Here is an 18,759-nt window from a genome sequence, read left to right as displayed (position 1 = left end):
CACTTCTTTAATGGCCTGTGGTGCTTATACTCTGTTCAGCTAAACTGCCAGTTGTCTCGTTACAGTCACACCAGGAGCTGGGGCAGCAGCGGTGCGTGCCAGCTGTCACAGGCACTGCTGGAGGAAGGACCTCGGTGACCCAGTTAGCTCAGGTAGAGCCTCTTTCCATGTTGTTTTCTTGTCATGAAAAACAGTGATCCTGAGAATTTGTATACCTCTGTTCACTCCCTTGTTCTAGAATAACAACTTGAAGTGTTACTGTAGAAGACGGTAGAGACGGAGCCAGGCTTTCCGCCTACCCTGTCATGAGATTGGCACGGTGGCACACACTGAAGAGCAGTTCTCCTAAGGAAAGAGAGGAGTGTTAGCCTTCAGGTGTGTTACGAAGAATTTACCACTTTTGCAAAAACAGGAATCAAGGGAAGAATTTCAATTTAATTGACATTTGGAAACTCTACTGAGACAAATATCAGTATGAATTTGGAGTCAGATCACTGATGGTTTCTGTATGGGCAAATTTTCATTGTAAGATCTCAGCAGGCTCCGTGGACCCCAGGAGGACTCAACCTCCCCCACACTCCCCCGGCCCTTGTGGTTTGCTGTTACTTGAGTCCCATGGCCTGGCATCTGTTCGCTGCGTTCCCAGCTGCACTCCACAGCAGGCTCTCAGGCCTACGGCTTATGCCTTCCACAGAATTCTCCATGGAATTCATCAATATTGAAGAATGTTTTTTTTTAGTGTATCAAAGTGTTCTAAAATTTGTATAAAAAATAAAATATAGTTGTTTTTTCCATCTGGCTTACCACTGATTCAAATAACTGGACAATCACAGAATGAAAAACTTGAGTGGTTTCTTTGAATAACTCAGCAATTATGACAGGAAAACATAAAAGCCATCGTCCAGCAGCAGGCAGACCTCAGTGCACGGTTTGTAGCCTCATACTTGCACTGGGGTTAGAGGTTAACTGAATAAAAGTGGCTGAGGACTGTAGAGGCACAAAGATACAAGGGACAAGTCAGGGTGTGATGTCCTTATTTAGGAGATGTCAGCTGCTATGAGAGGTGTAACCTTGGCCCAGTTTATTCACATTGTACGGAAGAGCCATGCACAAACCAGAAAAAGTGCCAGACTGGGAGTCCAGGTGTGCTACTCATCTGCCCTGGCCTTCTGGAGAAGTCTCCTATGAATGTAAGTTAGTAAAACTTTCTGGAAAGCAATTTAGCAATACAGATCAAATTCAATGTCATACCTATTACCTATAATTCTATTTCTGCTATACAAACATGATGTAAGGATGCTGTTCACAGTAACAAAATTGGAAACAACATAAATGTTCACTAATAGGATACTGAATGGTTAAGGTATGGAATAACCATAGATGGGACAAATATGCAGCCAACAGAATGGTGTACATCCCTATCTACTGACATGGAAAGATACTAAGTTTTTTTAAGATGACAAAAACAGCATGTGTGACTCAGTTTTTGTAGTAAACTCATACACAGAAAATACATCCAGAAGGAGAGAAACATGCTGACAGTGGCTCCTACTGTAGAACAGGGCTCCACGTTCCCTTCCCTTTTCTTCTTTCTACACCTACGCAGCGTGTGAAAGGCTGGCTTCAGTTTAGAAAAGTAAATTTCCGTGATAGATGGTTCCTAGAGAAGTGTCAGTTGATACATACACACCAGCCCTGCCTTCCAGAGCAAAGGTATAAAACCACCTACCTAACAGAACTCCTGTGAGAATATGTAGTCGGACCACAGAGCGGGAACCCAGCGTCAACACATCAGTGTCACCGTAGCTTCTAAATTGCCAAATACAGCCAGATGTTGATCTGAATTCTCCTAACAGTTAAATTTGAACTCACTCAACTGGTTTTAAAATACTGCAAGTTACCAAAGACCTACAGGTGGAAAATAAGTATGTGAAAAGAATCCTCAACATTGTATGATTTCATTTCTTAGACAAAGGCAAAACTATAAGGTATGGAGATTGTAGATCAGTGGTTGCTGGGGGTTTGAGGGTTCGATAACAAAGGTAGGCAGCATGAAGGGATTTTTCTGAGGGGTGATGGAAATGTTCTGTGTCTTCTTCATTATGCGCATGGTTATATGCCTTTATTTGTCAAACCTGATGGACAGGATTGGGGGGAAAGATGGGTGAGCTAACTGCATCCTCTGGATCGTCACTTTGTGACGACTCTTTATTATACCCAGAACCCATTCATCACACATGAACTTGTGGTGGGAATGATGAACTAGAGCAGTTCATTCACTGATAGGTTTCTTATCAATCCACACAAAGTCATCAGCACAGTATTTTTCATTAAAGTGGGATCTTAACTTTGTAAATCATCTCATTAGTACACTTGCACTACCTAAGGATACAAGTTCACCTCACTTCTTATGTGTATTTAGAAACGAATCGTGTAAAGCTAATTATAATTAACACAAATTTTTGGTCTGTTTTCCTAATCTTTCCTTGAGGCAAAGTTTTCTGTGTTCTGTTATGCAGGCTGTTGGCTTTCACCTGTAATCTCTAATAAACTATTCTTCTGGAATTCCCACAGTCTCTCCTGGCATCAGAGGAGCTGCCCCTTGTCTATGAACAATCTGCGTGGAATTCAGAAGAGTTAGGCCCCTTTCTCCGCCTCTGCCTCCTGGATCAGAGCTTCCCAGCATTTGTGGAACAGGTGGAAAAGGAACTAATAAAGCTGACAGGGTTCAGAAATTAACACTCTATGTACATAGAGAACTAAGGAACTTGAAAGCATTGAAAAATGCCTCCTCCTTAAGATTAAAGATACTAAAATAAAGAATATTATTCCAAACACCTTTTATTAATGTTTTATTTTTAGAAACAGGTGAATCCACTTTTTTATACATCATTGCACATCAACAATTACACAAAACACAAGTACATGCATCTACAGTTACATACTGAGAACCCTGACAGGTGAGAAAACCATTAAATCAATGTGAAAAAATACAGTGTCAACCCCAAAGTATAACTAGTTGCATAGAATACCATGCTAGAACATTTCAAGGTCATTGGAAACTAAAGGTAAATTATAAAAGTTTGCCTTAATTGAATGTATAAGGTTTAGCACATCAGTGCAAAAGGATGTAAGAATTTATCAACAAAGAATCACTTAAAAAGCAATCATACATATATATATATATTTTTGTGTGTATATATATATATATATACTGCAATTCATTATAGCCATTCAGTGGACTATTCCAGCTTATGAGAGTCATAGGTTAAGCCCTTAAAATTATAGATATCAGTTTATATTACTCATCTTTTTGTATCAGAACTGCACAATTTCCTCACCTGACAACATACAATATGGAATGAGTATCAGCAGCTTAAAAATGAAACAAGCATTTATTTTGGATTTCTCCCCCCCCCAAAAAATATAAATATATATATATATTTATATACTGTATATATCTGTAGGTTTTGCTGTACGTTACAAAATTGTATCACTAGATGGCAGTAGTGCATTTTAGAGCTTTGCCAATTTAACAGCTGCAGTAAGTAAAAAATGGCGCATGCATGATCTGATCCTCAGAGGACCTTTTCACTTCTATTTAAATATTTTAATAGAGGAGAAGGAAGCAACATTCACAGCACATCAAGCCCAAAATAGTTTACACCTTCTACACTGAAGCATTGTTTGAAATGTACCTGCTAGGTCAACCCTTACAGGAAAGGCTAAATAAGGCATGCTTTAGACAGTCGTCGTGGTGTGTTGCTCACTTAAAGGGGAGAGAACCAAGGAGGTCCAAGCAGAAAATTTAGAAGATTGTGTTGCCACCAGTTTCAGGAACCTAAAGACCTGTAAAGAAATAGTATTTGAAAATTAAAAGAGTATGCAGTCACATTAAGAACCAAGTGCCACATAAAGCAAAGCTTTGTTTCAGACAGCATGCTCAGGGATGCGGTGTGAAATTCTGATCTCCATGTGCCTAACTGGAAGGGAAGGCCCTGGGGCCTGCCGTGCTGGCTCTCCTGGCTACAGGTCTTGCCTTGTCTTGCCTTGCCCTCAGAAGCAGAGGGGACTAAATGGCCTCCGGGAATATCCCGCCTAAGAAGGTAAAAAGTTAATCTTTACCTCTTTTTAAACAGTAGCATAAAGTGTCATTTTAAAACATTATACATAGTCTGAAATGGCATTTATATAAACAAGTGAAACAATACAGCTGAAAAATGGTCCTTTCCAGCCTCTACATAACTGGTTCCATCAGTAGGGAGCTGCTCTGAAATGAACGAAAACATCTTGCAACATAACACAAAATCAAGTTTTGTAACAAGGTCAACAGAGCCACGTTCATTTCCAATATAATTTTTTAAATTTCTAAAAAATGCCATACTTACATTATAAGTAGTACTTAATTTGTGTTTCTCTGGCGCAAGTTTTTATCTTTGTGATTGTTGGTAGAGTTGGTTTTCCTTTGGAGGAAAAATTATATTACAAGAGTTAAACTCAAGTCAGTAGCAACTTTTGAAAGTATTAACACATGGAAATACAGGGATTCTTTCACTTACTGCCATCCCTGGTCTAGTAAGAAAGTTTACTGCACGATATTAGTACATAAAAATATCCCCTGGGTAACATGCCTACATACCTTCATCCTTTTGACTCCCAAGACAGACAATATACAGGTAACTTTCCCTTTTATTTATAAACTATAATCTAATTACTATAAAGGATAGAATAGTATTTTTTTTCTCTACTGAGTGCCAGTCTTGTTTTCTCAAATAATAAATGATACTCAATTATACAGAGGCAGTGCTGTGCCCTCTGACACTTAGTAACTTTGGGTACTATTTGGTCCCCAACTCTAGGAAATCCTAATCCTGGATTGATCCAAATCTGCAGTTCCATCTCCTGGATACATAGGACTGTTAATGGAACCAAAGAATATATTTATGCTATAATCCGGCTTGAAATTAACTTTAACCAAACCTGAACTCTCAAGATATACTGGTCATTTCCCCCACATTATCAATGTAAGCATGTGGGATGTGCGGAATTGTAAACACTTGCATGCTACTGCACTTTAAAGATTTCTTTAAATTTGTTTATTTTTAGAGAGAAGGGAAGGAAGGGAGCAAGAGAGGGAGGGAAGCACTGATGTGCAAGAGAGAAATTGATTGGTTGCCCCCAGCCAGGAACCTGACCCAGGCACATGCCCTGACCAGGAATCAAACCACTTTGATTTGTGGGATGACACTCAACCTACTTAGCCACACACCAGTCAGGGCAGTATTGCACTTTACACATTGCTACTAAAACAAAACTGTAAGCCTGTCCTGGGAATCAAATGGCCATGTTAGGCTGCAAAGTCTGCACTGCAACATTCATTCCCACTCACTGTCTTCCCTACAATCTTAGGTTTCATTTGAGGAAATGAAATGAATGGAAATGAATGTAAAGTAATTCAATCAGAAACTATTCAATCAATGTCCAGTAAAGTACTTACATTGGCCCAGCTGGTTCATCGTCTACACAGGTGATCAGTTTTTGAATAATCCATTGAGAGACAGGAGAAGAAAGGAGAAAATTGTGAGACTCTGCACAGGGATTAATAGAGCTGCAAATGGCAAGTGGCAAACATGGCTATCACAGCATTTATTCAAGGCCATTCCGTCTGGAGGTGCAAAACACTCATGGAGTTATTATTTCTAGATTCAAGTTTTTAATGGCAGGTATGTTGTTTCAATGGTTTTAGTTAACACTTTGAATGCTTGTCATGAAAAACTGCAACTGTAGCGGACAGATAGGCTGCAACATCATCATGTTCATCTTGTCCCCAAGTTCCAGTGGTTCACTCTTAAATAGATGAGAAGACAAACCAACATTTCAGTTGTAAAATCCTGCTGTTTGTTTTCTGTGGTGAATGAACGTACAATTTTAGCTCAATCCTGCAATGAAGATGGATGTGTATGTTCTACACATTTAGCCACACATCCTCACTTCCCCAAAAGACATGTTCTTGCTGTTTTGAATCTTTAGTCTGAAGAATGAGACTGAGGAAGAGGAAGCCACAACAGTTTACCAGAATACTGGGTCACCCAGGTTAGGGTCTGCCAGCAACAAGAGGATGTTTTGTGGCACAGCAAGGAAAGCTGAGCAGTGGTGACAGCCCTCCAGAAAAAGACTTCTAATACAGAAAGGCCAAAACCAGTACTCAAACCCAGATGAAGCGGATATCTTTTTTTTTTTAAATAAAAAAGCTTCCATTATCTGAGTTTAGAAGCCTTCTTAAATTGGTATTTTATGATTCCGATTTATAAGTTTTTCTTTCCTGTTTCAACTAAGGGCAACTTGGTCCCACTTAAGCAGGGACATACATACATACATAGAATTTTCTTTAAAGGACCACAAAGGGGAAGGAACAAGTAAGTATTCTTAGGTTCTTTTTATTTTACAAAAGTCAGGTAGACTAAATAATTCAGACTGGTTTGGTTTCACTGAAGGCTTCTAGAAAAACTCTCAGCAGGATTCCACAAGGGGGCTTGGTGCACATGAAGCAGTTATGGAGGTTACAGTCTCAGTGCAGGCGTCCGCAGGAGCACACGTCAGGAGGAATGTCTGTCTGAGGAGACATTGCTCCACCTGTTCCTTTGAGGCAACGGAGAGGCAAAGCCACTGCCAGCACACACGGTGACTGGAGCGAAAAGGATTAAAAAAACAAAACAAAACAAAAACAACTAACCACAAACCAGCAACTTGTCAGCCAAAACAACAGGCTAGTGACACACCAGTGTCCACAGGGTTCTACTAACAGTACTATCAAACAGATACGGAGAACAAACTAAGACTTAGGGACACCAAGACATCTTGTGGTGCTGTGTGTGCAGTGGAGATATACAAAGACATGTCAGGTACTGAGACACAAGCCCAGCCTAAATCCTCCCTCACCACGACACCCTAATGCTCTCAGCATCCAGCCAAGCCAGCTCAGCTACATGCTAGGAACTAAGCACTTGGGGACTTGAAGGAAAAGACACAGGCGCAAACTCAGAATATTTTGAGTGCTCTGGCTTTGCACCCAAAAATACAAAATTCTAAAGCAAGACAGCTGATTCAAGAATATCATCAATCTATCCCAACTTTTAAAAGAAAAAGCAGGGCAGGGGGAATCGCAATAGCCAGGCTAATTCTTTTCAAAGCATGATGCTGTCTGTACCAACTCCCACCCACCATTCCCTTTCTTGTACGGGTGTGCCCCAGTGTCTGACGTGCAAAAAGGCTGCAGTAGGGGTTGCAGCAACAGTGGCCCTGGTGTAGCTGCCATGCCTGCAAATGGGAGCAGCTGTTATTCACACTAGTGTCTAAATCTCATGAGCCCCATCATCTCTGTCCCCAAATCCACTTTCACATTTACAGGAGCAAAGAAAACAGCCTCAGGTCCCCTACATTCCTGGACTGAATCACTATCAGCAACACCACTTTCCCTTACAGGTAAGACAAATAAAACAACTTGACCCCTCACAGGGAAATCAAGAGAGAGGGACAGAACAAAACTACAGAAAAAGATACAAAAATCAAAGTAAATGAGGATTAAACAGAAAACTGAAATCCAAATTAGTTGTGAAAGTGAATGAAGTAGACTTGAAGAAAAGTGTTAACATTATGAACTGTGCACCGTATAGACTGAAGCGGAGATTAAACAAACTCCAAAAGCATGCATATCGCTCACTTACCACCATGTTTTAAGGGTTTGATGCAATTGAGGGGGGAAAAAAAAGAAGTCATAGTAACCGACAAATATCAATATACCCCAAACCCTCAGGCCAAAAGACAGCTGCTTAAACAATGATTAGATAGTAAAGCCACTGGCTAGATGAGAGGAAGAGGACTAGGGGAGAATGGAAACAAGATGCTTCTGGAATCCATCTCATGAGTGAAGTCCCTGGTGGAGCTGTTGCGCACACCCATTTTTCTGCATCTGATCTTCCCAACTGAAGGCCCTGCAGCCCTCACTGCCCCCCCCGCCCCCACCCCGCTGGTCTGCCTCACAATCTGGAGGTAACTGGCCTGCCTGGTAATAACAGACTACCTGACACAATATCACCTCCAAAAAGATGGCTTTAAAGTCAAAATGACCAAGAGTGGACAATCTGGTCAAAGCTCCTTTTTCACTGCCCTCATCTCACTAAGGATGAGGTTTTTATGATTTCTAAACCCACTTAAATTCTGCCTGACCAAAACAACGTAGATTAACCAAGAGAGAAGAGATTAACGGTCACTTCCAATTTCCTTCTTTGTTTGGTCCTATTGTATTTTCTCCCTCAGGTAACTTGTTACTGAGCTAAATGACCCTTAGTTAAGAGACAACAAATGTGTTTTACATGTTATTTTAAAAAGTCACATTTCTTTTTCAACATTCCTAGCATGTTGTAAAAGCTTCATATGCTACCAAATGTTTTACCCAACTAACAGCTGTTAGAGTTTGTATATATCAGAGCTACTAAAAATGGTCCCCCTACCAAACCTCCAATACTCTACCAGTAACTTAAAGAAAGAAATCCTTTTGACTGGCTTATGAAAATTATCCCCCTAATGTGAAAATAGAAAACTCTTTGCTATTGGCACTTTTCTTAAACTTCATTTGAGGTCACTATAATGTTCAGTAAGCTGAAGGTCCCCACAACGAAGCAGATTCACCCCCATCTGCTTAGGGGCTTGGAGAGGAGGACTTGAAAGCACACTCTGACACTCTGTGGTTCAGTCAGCAGGGGACCTGCTCAGAAGGCGTGCTCCAAGCATGTGTCCTGCTATGAAGATGGATGGAAGCCTAGAGGAAGGCTAGCTGGGCCTAGTCTTTTAGAGAGTTACCACTGAACGTTTTCACAGAATGTAGTTAAGAGATGAGTAAAGCGAAAAAACAAAGCCTTATTTGGCTCCATGATTCGCCTGCTACCCAAAACACTGAGGTGAAAGGTGATCCTCTCTCCACCTATAAGACAACCTACTGTGCACCAATCCTCAAAAAGGCCATAACAGGGCCCTCTAAAGGGACTTGGGTGCGTTTCACTTATAAGATGTCCTGAGTATACACCAGCAAACAAGAACACATGTCCCCCCTTTTCTCCGGAAGCAGCTAAAAGTTAACCCTAAGCTTTTTCTATGTGAGAAATCTAAAGCAATATTTGCTTTTCTAATAAAACATAAATTAGACTTAACTCTAAGTTCAAATTTGTATTTTTATATTTTTGTATTGTTCATTTAGTGCTTTTCTAATAAGGGACTGAGTTACCAAGAACTCAGACTGCTCCCCCAAATGAATACCTATTTTTATATAAATCTTTTAATATGAAAAAAGCTCAGTGAGTCAGAATTAAACCGTAAGTATATCTTGATTAATTAAAAGACCTAGTCAGCAGAGAAAAAGCATATCAGGCCTATAAAAATTATTTTCATAATGCCATAAGTAACTCAACACAGAGCCACAGATGGTTCATTATCTGACAGATAAAAATTCATCTCTAAAACTCCAAATTTGTACCAGGTACCACGTTTTGAAATCACGCATTCTAAAAAGGAACATATGTACATGTGTATATGCAACCTCAGAGAGGGCAGCGCAAAGCATGCATGCTGAGTCCACTCTTACACGGACTGCACAGGAGTTGAGGGGAAACTGGCCAAAAGCCACAGAATCAGGAAAATTCACTGAGAATAATTTTTTTTAATGATTACTTCCAGGAGAGGCGAAGAAGGAAGAGGGGCAGGTGGAGCGAGGAGCTGAAGACAAAGGCAAAAACTATGGGGCGGAAACATTGGGGCAAGGACTGGGACATGGAGTGGGCAGTGGAGCCTGGATGGACCACGCTGCCTGCCAGGGAGAGAATGTACAGAAGGCAAACACTGCAATACCTCCAGCATCCCAGATTTTTCACTCCAATTCAACGACAACAAAAATGTAAAAGCCGCTTGCATTATTCTTCCAAGAGACGGGAACAAGAAGTTTTTACTTTGCACTTACCCTGAAGTCATCTCTTTCATGTAGGATTCATTCATTGTCTATAATAATTCAGCTTTATAGAGGAAACTTCGTTCCAGGAAGCTATGCAGGAGATTTGCTAGCCACATCTCCTATAACAAACTGGCTGTATGTGAGTTCAACTGCCATGGAGATACTCAAAAAAGAGCCGCTGCTTCCCTGGGCAGGTGTGAGCACATGTCCCATCAAAACAATACTACCCATTTCTCAAAACCAACCCAAATGGCTTCCACATCTGCTGGAGAGCAGTCTAGTAAATACAGTGCTTTCTGCAGCAAGACCAGTGCCTCTGCCAGGGATGTGCTAAGCCAATGGATCACTCTGCCAGAAGAGTAGCAGCCAGCCTACTCTTAAAATATAACAAACAAACAAACAAACAAAACCGCTCTGGTTTTAAAGCCCATCTTTGCTTTTTTCTGACTTTTTGCTTCTCAACATTTGCAAAGGAAAGACTGACAAAGTGATACTTAGCAACACAAAAGCATTCTGAGGGAAAGAAAAAGACCTTTCCAGGAGCATAACTGCTCCCAAAGAGCCAAGGCCATACAGTCAACTTCCCTCTATACTCTCAGTTCGAAATACAGGTAAATCTGCCTTGGGTGTCCTAGTTTGTAGCAGGAAAGAAAAATCTAGACAAAAAGCATAATGCATGTATGAAAACCCCAAGAAAGCAGTTTCACTTCACAGAACAGCAGTTCTATGGACCTAGTAAAAGTAAAATCCTGGAACACTTTATGTTGCAGGGAACTGGCCCCCTTATTTACAAAGATCCATCCACTCCCAGCTGAGTTCTATCCCATCTCTCCATCTAGTTCATTCCTGAACGTACATCTGAAGGCAAGTCCACCAGGTCTTCCCGTGAGCGTTATTACTTTTAACAAAAACCTCTTCACCAGCCTCATTATAATACTCACTCTAGCGGAGGCAAAGACAATTAGGAGCTGCTGAGAAGGAAGGAAAAGAAGGGCAAGTAGCTGTTGCACTCATACTTGTCCTTCCAGAGAGTCGAAATCCACCACACACCTTCAGAGCCGCACTGTTTCTGAGAGGGCACCAGACCCCCTTAGTATTTTCCCCATCACACATGGTGGGTCCTATAATCCCGCTCGTCAGCCTCAGGGACAAAGACAAACAATTCCGTGGGGGCAGGGTACAATATGACAGTGCACACGCACAGGCCCAGAACAGCTGGACTAGCACTGGCAAATTCACCATCAAATGAAATCGGCCTCCAGTGAACTTATGTGCACACACCCCACTAGTCCAGTCAATGACAGGCAGGTGGTAGTAAGGGCTGCCTGGCTAATTAATTTGTTTTTGCTGGTGAAGTTACAGGACAGGAGAGCAGGGATGGGGAAGCTAAAAATCTACGGAACTGCTAATACAAGTATCTATCAGTAGCTTCCCCCAAATGTAATCACGGGGTCAGAAATGAAACACCCATGACAAAAAAAATACACAAAAACTATCCCAGGACTTTCTCAATTCTAATAAGCATGCCCAACAGTCTAGAGTCCTGTTCTTTCCTATGCTAACAATTTTCTGGGGCTCTGCTGCCATGCTCACCCTTCTCTGACACTAGATCAGCTGCAATGTATCCTCCAGCATGGACTCCAGGTGTTTTTAGCTGTATCTGCCTACACTGAAAGGGTGGGGGTGGATGCATCAGATGCTCTCCAGCACTCTTGTCTGTGAGACACAGGAAGGTCAAATAGATGCTGGCTTTACCAAGAACCTCGAAAACCTATTAAAGGAAGCAAGCAAGGAAACCAAAGGCTACTTGTTCCATGGTTTTTCCTGGGAACAGTCTGAGTAAATTTGGGCAGTGACCTACAGGGGCTATCCTAGGCAACCATGTGACAACCAATTAGATACCTTAAATCTGCCCGAAAAGCCAGGCGGCCTGAGGTTTGGGGATGGCTTCCAGGCTTGACTTGGATTCTCCTCAAGTTCAATCCGCCTGATGATCTATACCGAAGGAGGTCAGAGCCGAACAAGAAAACTGACAGCTGCCCATTCCCCACATGGGCCTGAAGGGTAGATGGCACTGGGGTTTGGAAAACATCCAAGTGGAAGGACAGAGGTAATAATTATAGCTATAGGTGCCTAATCATACGGGCAGTGAATGAGAAACCATTGTAAAGAATTTTCCTTGTCTCCTTTTGGGACTGAATCCCAACATTCTAAAAGTCTTCTTTGGGTGCTGGGACACCACCTAATAAAACCCCAACATTACAGCTATTTTGTAGGGATGCTCTTACCGTCAGGAACTTCATCTGGCCTCTTCCTCTTCTCATACACAACAATGATCACCACAAGGATGATGATTTCAGCCAGAATTCCCAAGAAAGGCCAGAGTGGGGCCAGGTGGCTCCGTACTCTGAGGATGGTGACAACGGAGGCAGAGCCAATGGAGTTAGTAGCATTACATTCATACTCGCCAGGGTCTTCTGTGATCTGGAGGTTCACAATACTCAGCTCAGTGTAATTTTCCTTGTTGATGATGAAGAAGCGGCCAGAGATGTTGACAATTTCCTGTTCAGGGGCAGAACAAGTGAGAATACACAAAGGCAAGAGTCAGTGACCTAGTACACGAGAGAGTGATGTTCTCCATTCTTAGCAGATGCTGGCTGGGATGAGGGAAAGGTTTCTAGTACCATTTGTGCCCACAGGACTTTGAACACTTCATTACTGACTTCAATGCCAACAACAAACCAACAAGTTTTAATAAGACCCAGAGTAAAGGCCTCCCTGATGTTGGTCCTCTGGACTTCTCCAACTTTTATGAGTGGTGGAGGTCCTGCCCTGTAGACCTGGAAAAGACTGACCCAATATAGAAAATGCTGTTTCAAACACCAGGTAAGCAACTGTAACAGGAAGAGGATGGAGGAGGAGGGCTGTGACCTCCCCATTGGTCATGTCTGATGTGGGCCCATCTGATAGGCTTTTCAGTTGGCATAGCTACTCCACCTCGATGAAGTAAGGAAAGCCTCCAAAAACAATGCTCAGTGTGTGCTCCTAGTCAGAATTGGGGAAACTTGTAATTTCCCTTTCTTTTCAGAATTACAGGGTTAAAGGAAAGTTTATTCAATCAGTCACCATTTACTAATGTATACTGCATGTTTTATATCCTACTACGGGGAAAGCAAGATAAAAAGGAAAAAATGACATGAAAATGAACAACGAGGTTGGTTTCGAGAGGGAACCAGACCTCCAAAGGGTTGGTTACAGGAACGTGGGGAAAAGCCCCAACAGAGGGTATGTAGAGAGTACTGCGGGGGCAGGCACAGAGTGTGTGGCCAATGCCAGAGTCAGGGAAAGCTTCAGAGAAGAGCTAACATTTGAACTAGACCATGGGAGAAGAGAACTGATTGAGTAGGACAGGAGTGCTCCAGGCACGTGTGGGAGGCAAAGGTGGTGCGCATGACCCCCTGGTGGAATGGGACAGGCATGTAGATCTTATGGGAGCCTGGCAGGGAAAAACTGACTCGTGTGTCAGTTGCTACAGAACAATGAAAGCATTATCATAAATGGGAAGATAATCCCCAGGATGATGTCTATCTCTAGCATACAATCAGGTCTTCGAGTGTGGGTATGGCAGAAAGGGAATACTCACAGACTTCAAAATAGTTATTTGAGAAGCTCCAACTCTAGGATTGGGAAAGCTGCCAACTTTCTGTAACTCCTGTTCTACTTGCTCACTAGATTTCATGTTTTTCACTTACGACCTGATGTCACTAGAATCATCTTTGTTCCACATGCCTTCAATGGGTATTTTTTAATATCCAAGAAACTTCCACCTTTTCAACAAATGCATTATAAGATACTGAGTGTGATTTGTCCTACTGCCACGCAATTGATGGCTAAAGAGACAGGCATAAAAATAGACAGACCCAAACAAATGGTGGGGCAGAGAAGCCTTTCAGGGCTTATTCAAATCTATCAGGTTATCTTATCACCTGTCATCACCTCAGTCTATAATAGAGAAGACAGGGTGGGAGGCTATAGGAAAAGATTTACATTTGGCATTGTTTGGCCTTCCACCCTACAGTCAAGTGGAACAGACACCAAGAAAGAAGCACTCAAAGACTGAGAGGGGGAAGGAGGAGCCAAAAGACCAAGGGTATTATTATTAGGATAATTCCTAATCCGTACTCCTTGTGTTCTAGGAATATACTAATAATTATTTTCACTGCCTTGTTCACCCCACACCCCAAATTAAGCCCACTTCAAAAACAGTTTTTTCTTTAGAATAAACACACTAGAATAATAGCAAAAGCTTAAGATTGGGGTCAGCTCATTCAGTGTCCTATCTTAAAGGCAAGCAGTGTAGTCCCTTACCAGATAGACAGCTCTAACAAATCATCTACAGGGATTCTATGCTGGGCAGAAACTGCCAGTGACTGCCAGATTCAGGATGTAACAATTCACGACTCCAGAAAGGGTGCCCCAAGCCATGCCAGTGTGGCAGTTGTAGCAACTGACCTGGATGTCTTCCCATCCCTAAGAGAAAACCCAGCACCCAGACACCCGGGTTGCCTCCTCCTCACCGCAAGCAGACCATTCTCCTTCTTGCGCCAGACCCAGTCTGGGTGGGGATAGCCAACTGACTTGCAGTACATCATGGCATCCTGCCCTTCGTTCTTATTCTCACTCCGTTTATGGCCAGTGATGTCAGGAGCAGCTGTGAGAAAGAGTATTGAACAGTTACCATGGCAGCCAACTCTTAACCGAATAAAAAGAACCTACCTAATGGCTCAAAGCTCTGCTTCTAATATGGTCAGTCTTTAGGCTCACTCTCAAATTCAGCACTGAACACGCATTTCAGGTAAGAATACAGCAATGGAACCAACCCCACCCCCTACCTCCCATCCACCAAAGCAGCCCAAACAGGCACCAAGATTACTGTATATTAAGTAAATGTACTCAAAGAAGGCGCAGGCTTAACTGCCTTAAATTATGCCATTCTTTTAAAGAAAGTGAAAACAGAAGCTATTATCATCACCTCTTCTATCAGTCATGGTTTTCTTCAAATATCACCAACAATTATGGTTTATGTCCAATGTCATATATTCCCTTAAGAAAATGAGGAAACTCTGAGGTGAAACACCTAAAATCAAGTCCTACTGCAAGGTATATAAAAACAATGAATCCCTGGAGAAGTTTTCTGATGAATACCAATGGCCAAGGCTCTTCCACAGAGGAGGGAATCCAGCAGACTAGTCTTCACAAGGGGAGGAAAGGAGGGAATAGGAAATTCAATCAGTGTCCCAAGAGATTTTTATTAACAGCTTAAGAATCTGACTTATACATCTGATTTGGGGTAATCTCAATGAAGCCAACCTTGGGGGAATCTCTAGACATGCCAGGGGCCGTCAGTCTTCTCTGCTTTTAGGGATCACTTAGGAAGAAAGAAACAGCATCTGTGATTTTTAAATTACATACGTTTCAAGGAGCTAAAAAGCCTGGGATGGAGCTAATTCTTTCAATCTGGCCTTCTGTAATCTTTGTATTTTCCACCATATTTCACCAGTTACAGTAATCTGAAAGCAATAAATTCAAAGTAGGCCAAATGTCACTTTGTTGGCCAGATGGGAAAGCAAATCAATAGGCCTGGTCCAAATTCCAGTTTTACTGGTTCTTTAATTATTCTGTGCTTCAGTTCTATATCTGTTATCAAATGGAGATAATTCTACCCCTGCCTACATCCAGTGTTCTTGGATAGATGAATAAGATGTCAAAACATTCATTTTGAGACTGCAAAAGCCTGTGCAATTTTATTATATCATGGGCTAATTCCATGTTCCTCCTCTGACTGGCCTTTCTTGGCTTAAAAATAATGCAAAGTTCCCTGGCCAGGCGGTTCAGTTGGTTGGAGCTATGTCTCATATACCAAAAAGTTGCAGGTTTGATCCTCAGTGGAGGCATGTATGGGAGGCAACCAGTTGATGTTTCTTTTCCTCTCCCTTCCTCTCTCCCTTCTTCTCTCTTTACAATCAATAACCATATCCACAGGTGAGGGTTTAAATAAGTAAATAAATAAAAATAATGCAAAGTCCTGCTACTCTCAGATTGTGCTTCCCAGACCAGTTCCGGAAGCACCTTGGCAGGGATGTGCTGAGCAAGGCCCAGGCTGTCTCTACAACCACTGCCTGCCAAACAGACCCACTCAACACTATTCAGTGTGAGGTGTTTTCTAAATAGGATGTTATGAAGGAAATGTCTTGTTGTTTTTCCAGGCAAAATTCCTTACTACAGAAAGAAGTGGGTCAGGCTGGCTCGACCTTATTCCTACCACACCATATTTCTCCCACAGGTCTCTTCTCAGTGATCACCCTTCCTCAAATACTTCTTCAGTCAATAGATATTAAAAACCACCTTAAGCACCCCAAGGAGTGGGCTTCATGGCCATACACAGACTAAGACGCAATCATGGGAGGGTTGGGTGACCCAACAAGCAAAAGAGCCACCACATTCTGCCTCTAGTTGTGTTTCATTCACCTGACAACCATCTGCCAAGCACCCACTACATGCCAGATATGATGGAGAGTTGTAGGGAAAAGCCTTTCTGAGGAAGTAAATTTTAGCACAGCCATGAAGACAGTGAGGGAGTAGGCCACTTATATCTGCGGGAAGAACACTCTTAGGAGAGGGAAAGGCAACAGCCTGGAGGCAGAAAAGTGCTTATTATGTGCAAGGAGCAGCATGGGGGGGTTGTTTTTTGGGGTTTTTGTTTTTTTGAAATACAGTAAGCAAGGGGAAGATGGTAGGAGAGGAAATTAGAGAGAATGGAGCCCAGATCAGAGAGGGCGGTGTAGGCCACTGAAAAGACTTTGGCATTTACTCTAAGTCAGCTGGGAAACTATGGTCAATATTAAGTGCAGGTATGGAATGACCTGTATGTTTTGAAAGGCTGCCTCTTGCTACTTTGTGGATGGCCATGGTAGAGAAACAGTAGGGGAAGCAAGACTAATTCAGCGCTATCACAGTAATCCAGGCAAAAGAAAAGGTGGTTTGGCTGAAGGCAGGAGTAGTAGAAGGGAGGATATAGATGGGAGGATATTCTGGATACATTTTATATGTTGAGTTAATGTGTTTGTTAATGAACTGGAGACAGGATGTGAGAGGAAAAAAAGAAGTCAAGAATGACCTGATGCACTTCAAGAATCGAGCTCTTAGTCACTAAGCAGAGGAAGACTGTATAAGAATCAGGGTGGGGCCCTGGTGAGGTGGCTCAGTTGGTGGGAGCATCGCCCCATGCACCAAAAGGTTGCAGGTTTGATCCCTGGTTGGGGCATACACAAAAGGCAACCGATAGATGTTTCTCTCTCTCTGCCACCCTCCTCCATTCTTCTCTCTCTAAAACCAACTTTAAAAAAATGTATCTTCAGGTGAGGCTTTAAAAAAAATCAGGGTGGGTTATTCACTTGCTTTTATTTTTTGTTTCAGGGTACAGTAAATCATGGTAGTAAAAACCAGGAGTTCAAATTTTAGGATGTGTTAGTTTTAAGATACTTATTTAATACCCAAGTGAAGCTGTCGTGCAGACAATTAAGTACCAAGTCTAAAGCTCAGTGTACCCACCTAGGGTGGAGATACAAATTTCAGAAATCAGCTTACATGTGATATATTTTCCCATTTTCATTCTCCTGTTCCCCAGAGAGAACATCCAATCTGGACCAGTTATGTAATTCCAAAAGTACTGTGAGTTCAGTACCATCAGCTTTTGCCATGGTACTTTGATGTGTAATCATCTCCAAGATTACACACTGAAGCACCTAAAAGGCTAAAGTGGAATTGGTTTATGGCTCTACAGGCTCTAAAAAAGTTGCTATTCTGAAAAGACACAAACTTAAAGGTAAAGATATGGAGAGAGGGGTGGAGATGGTCTTCACTCCTTCCTTGGTGTTTAAGAGAACACCACTAGGAACTTGACTAAACCCTACCAAACCCATATGCTGGCCATGGTTACACAGACAGTGTAAGTATACAAGAGTTTTCAATGGTTAGATCTATTGCTGTTTTCTGTGCAATTTAGCAAGTAATACAGAGTGAAACGTAGGAATATCCTGTCTACCTAATGTATGCAAAAGAATAATGCCCTCAGTATTCACCCTTGAGGTGATGGAAACATCACTAGTGTACTTGGGAAAGAAAATTAACCCAACCCACATTACTCTATCCTTAAAAGGAGTGCTAACAACAACTATTACTTTGGCCTTTGGGTGAATTAAACGTTTTTTTTTTTCACTTCTCTCTATCCTTTATGGTAGCTGCTCAATCAGAAAGCCTGTTCCTGCCCCACCAGCTGAAATGGACAGCAGACTGCAGAGCAAGAAGTAATCAGGCTCTCAGCACATGTCAGCAGTAGACAGAGGGGACTCCTTAGTACTCTGAGCCCCACTGTGATAGTTTTTAAATAGTCCTCAAATTCTCCAGTATTTTTCCCTTCAAGAGTTAGAGTCTAATTTCCCTCCCTTGGAGTGTGGGCTGGACTTAGTGACTTGATTCTAATGAATAAAACAAAACAGAAGTAAAGGTGTACAACTTTAGAGTGTGTGGGACTCTAAAATTCTCCGAGAGTTTAGCTGCCATGCTATAATGATGCTCAAAACAGCCTACGAGAAACTAAGGCCTTTTTATTAATAGCCACATGAGGCAGCCACCTAGGAAACAGATCTTCCAGCCCCAGTCAGGTTTTCAGAAGACTGCTGCCCTAGCCAACAGCTTGA

At 42.0% G+C, this 18,759-nt stretch overlaps 2 protein-coding genes across 4 annotated transcripts in view; one reads left to right on the top strand and one right to left on the bottom strand.

Moving 5' to 3' along the window:
• The window catches only part of REC114 (REC114 meiotic recombination protein), a 90,737-nt gene extending 87,419 nt beyond the window's left edge, over window positions 1–3,318 (top strand). For both annotated transcript variants that reach the window (XM_028508082.2, XM_028508081.2), the window contains 2 exons: window positions 66–152; window positions 2,575–3,318. In XM_028508082.2, the coding sequence (XP_028363883.1) occupies window positions 66–152; window positions 2,575–2,739 (252 nt within the window). In that variant the 3' untranslated portion in view covers window positions 2,740–3,318. The remainder of the gene's footprint in view (window positions 1–65; window positions 153–2,574) is intronic.
• Window positions 2,838–18,759, bottom strand: part of NPTN (neuroplastin) — a 65,934-nt gene continuing 50,012 nt past the window's right edge. The window contains exons 5-9 of one of the 2 annotated variants that reach the window (XM_028505676.2): window positions 14,578–14,711; window positions 12,289–12,562; window positions 5,498–5,507; window positions 4,389–4,463; window positions 2,838–3,849 (exon numbers count right to left, since the gene is read on the bottom strand). In XM_028505676.2, coding sequence (XP_028361477.1) covers window positions 4,403–4,463; window positions 5,498–5,507; window positions 12,289–12,562; window positions 14,578–14,711 — 479 coding nt within the window. In that variant the 3' untranslated portion in view covers window positions 2,838–3,849; window positions 4,389–4,402. Of the gene's footprint in view, window positions 3,850–4,388; window positions 4,464–5,497; window positions 5,520–12,288; window positions 12,563–14,577; window positions 14,712–18,759 lie in introns of both variants that reach the window. The other variant, XM_036028165.1, reaches the window with a different exon arrangement.

The sequence above is a fragment of the Phyllostomus discolor genome, chromosome 1 (genome assembly GCF_004126475.2).
Source record: "Phyllostomus discolor isolate MPI-MPIP mPhyDis1 chromosome 1, mPhyDis1.pri.v3, whole genome shotgun sequence".
Lineage (NCBI taxonomy): Eukaryota > Metazoa > Chordata > Mammalia > Chiroptera > Phyllostomidae > Phyllostomus > Phyllostomus discolor.
The sequence above is the reverse complement of the archived record's forward strand: the minus strand, read 5'-3'. Positions and strand labels throughout refer to the sequence as shown.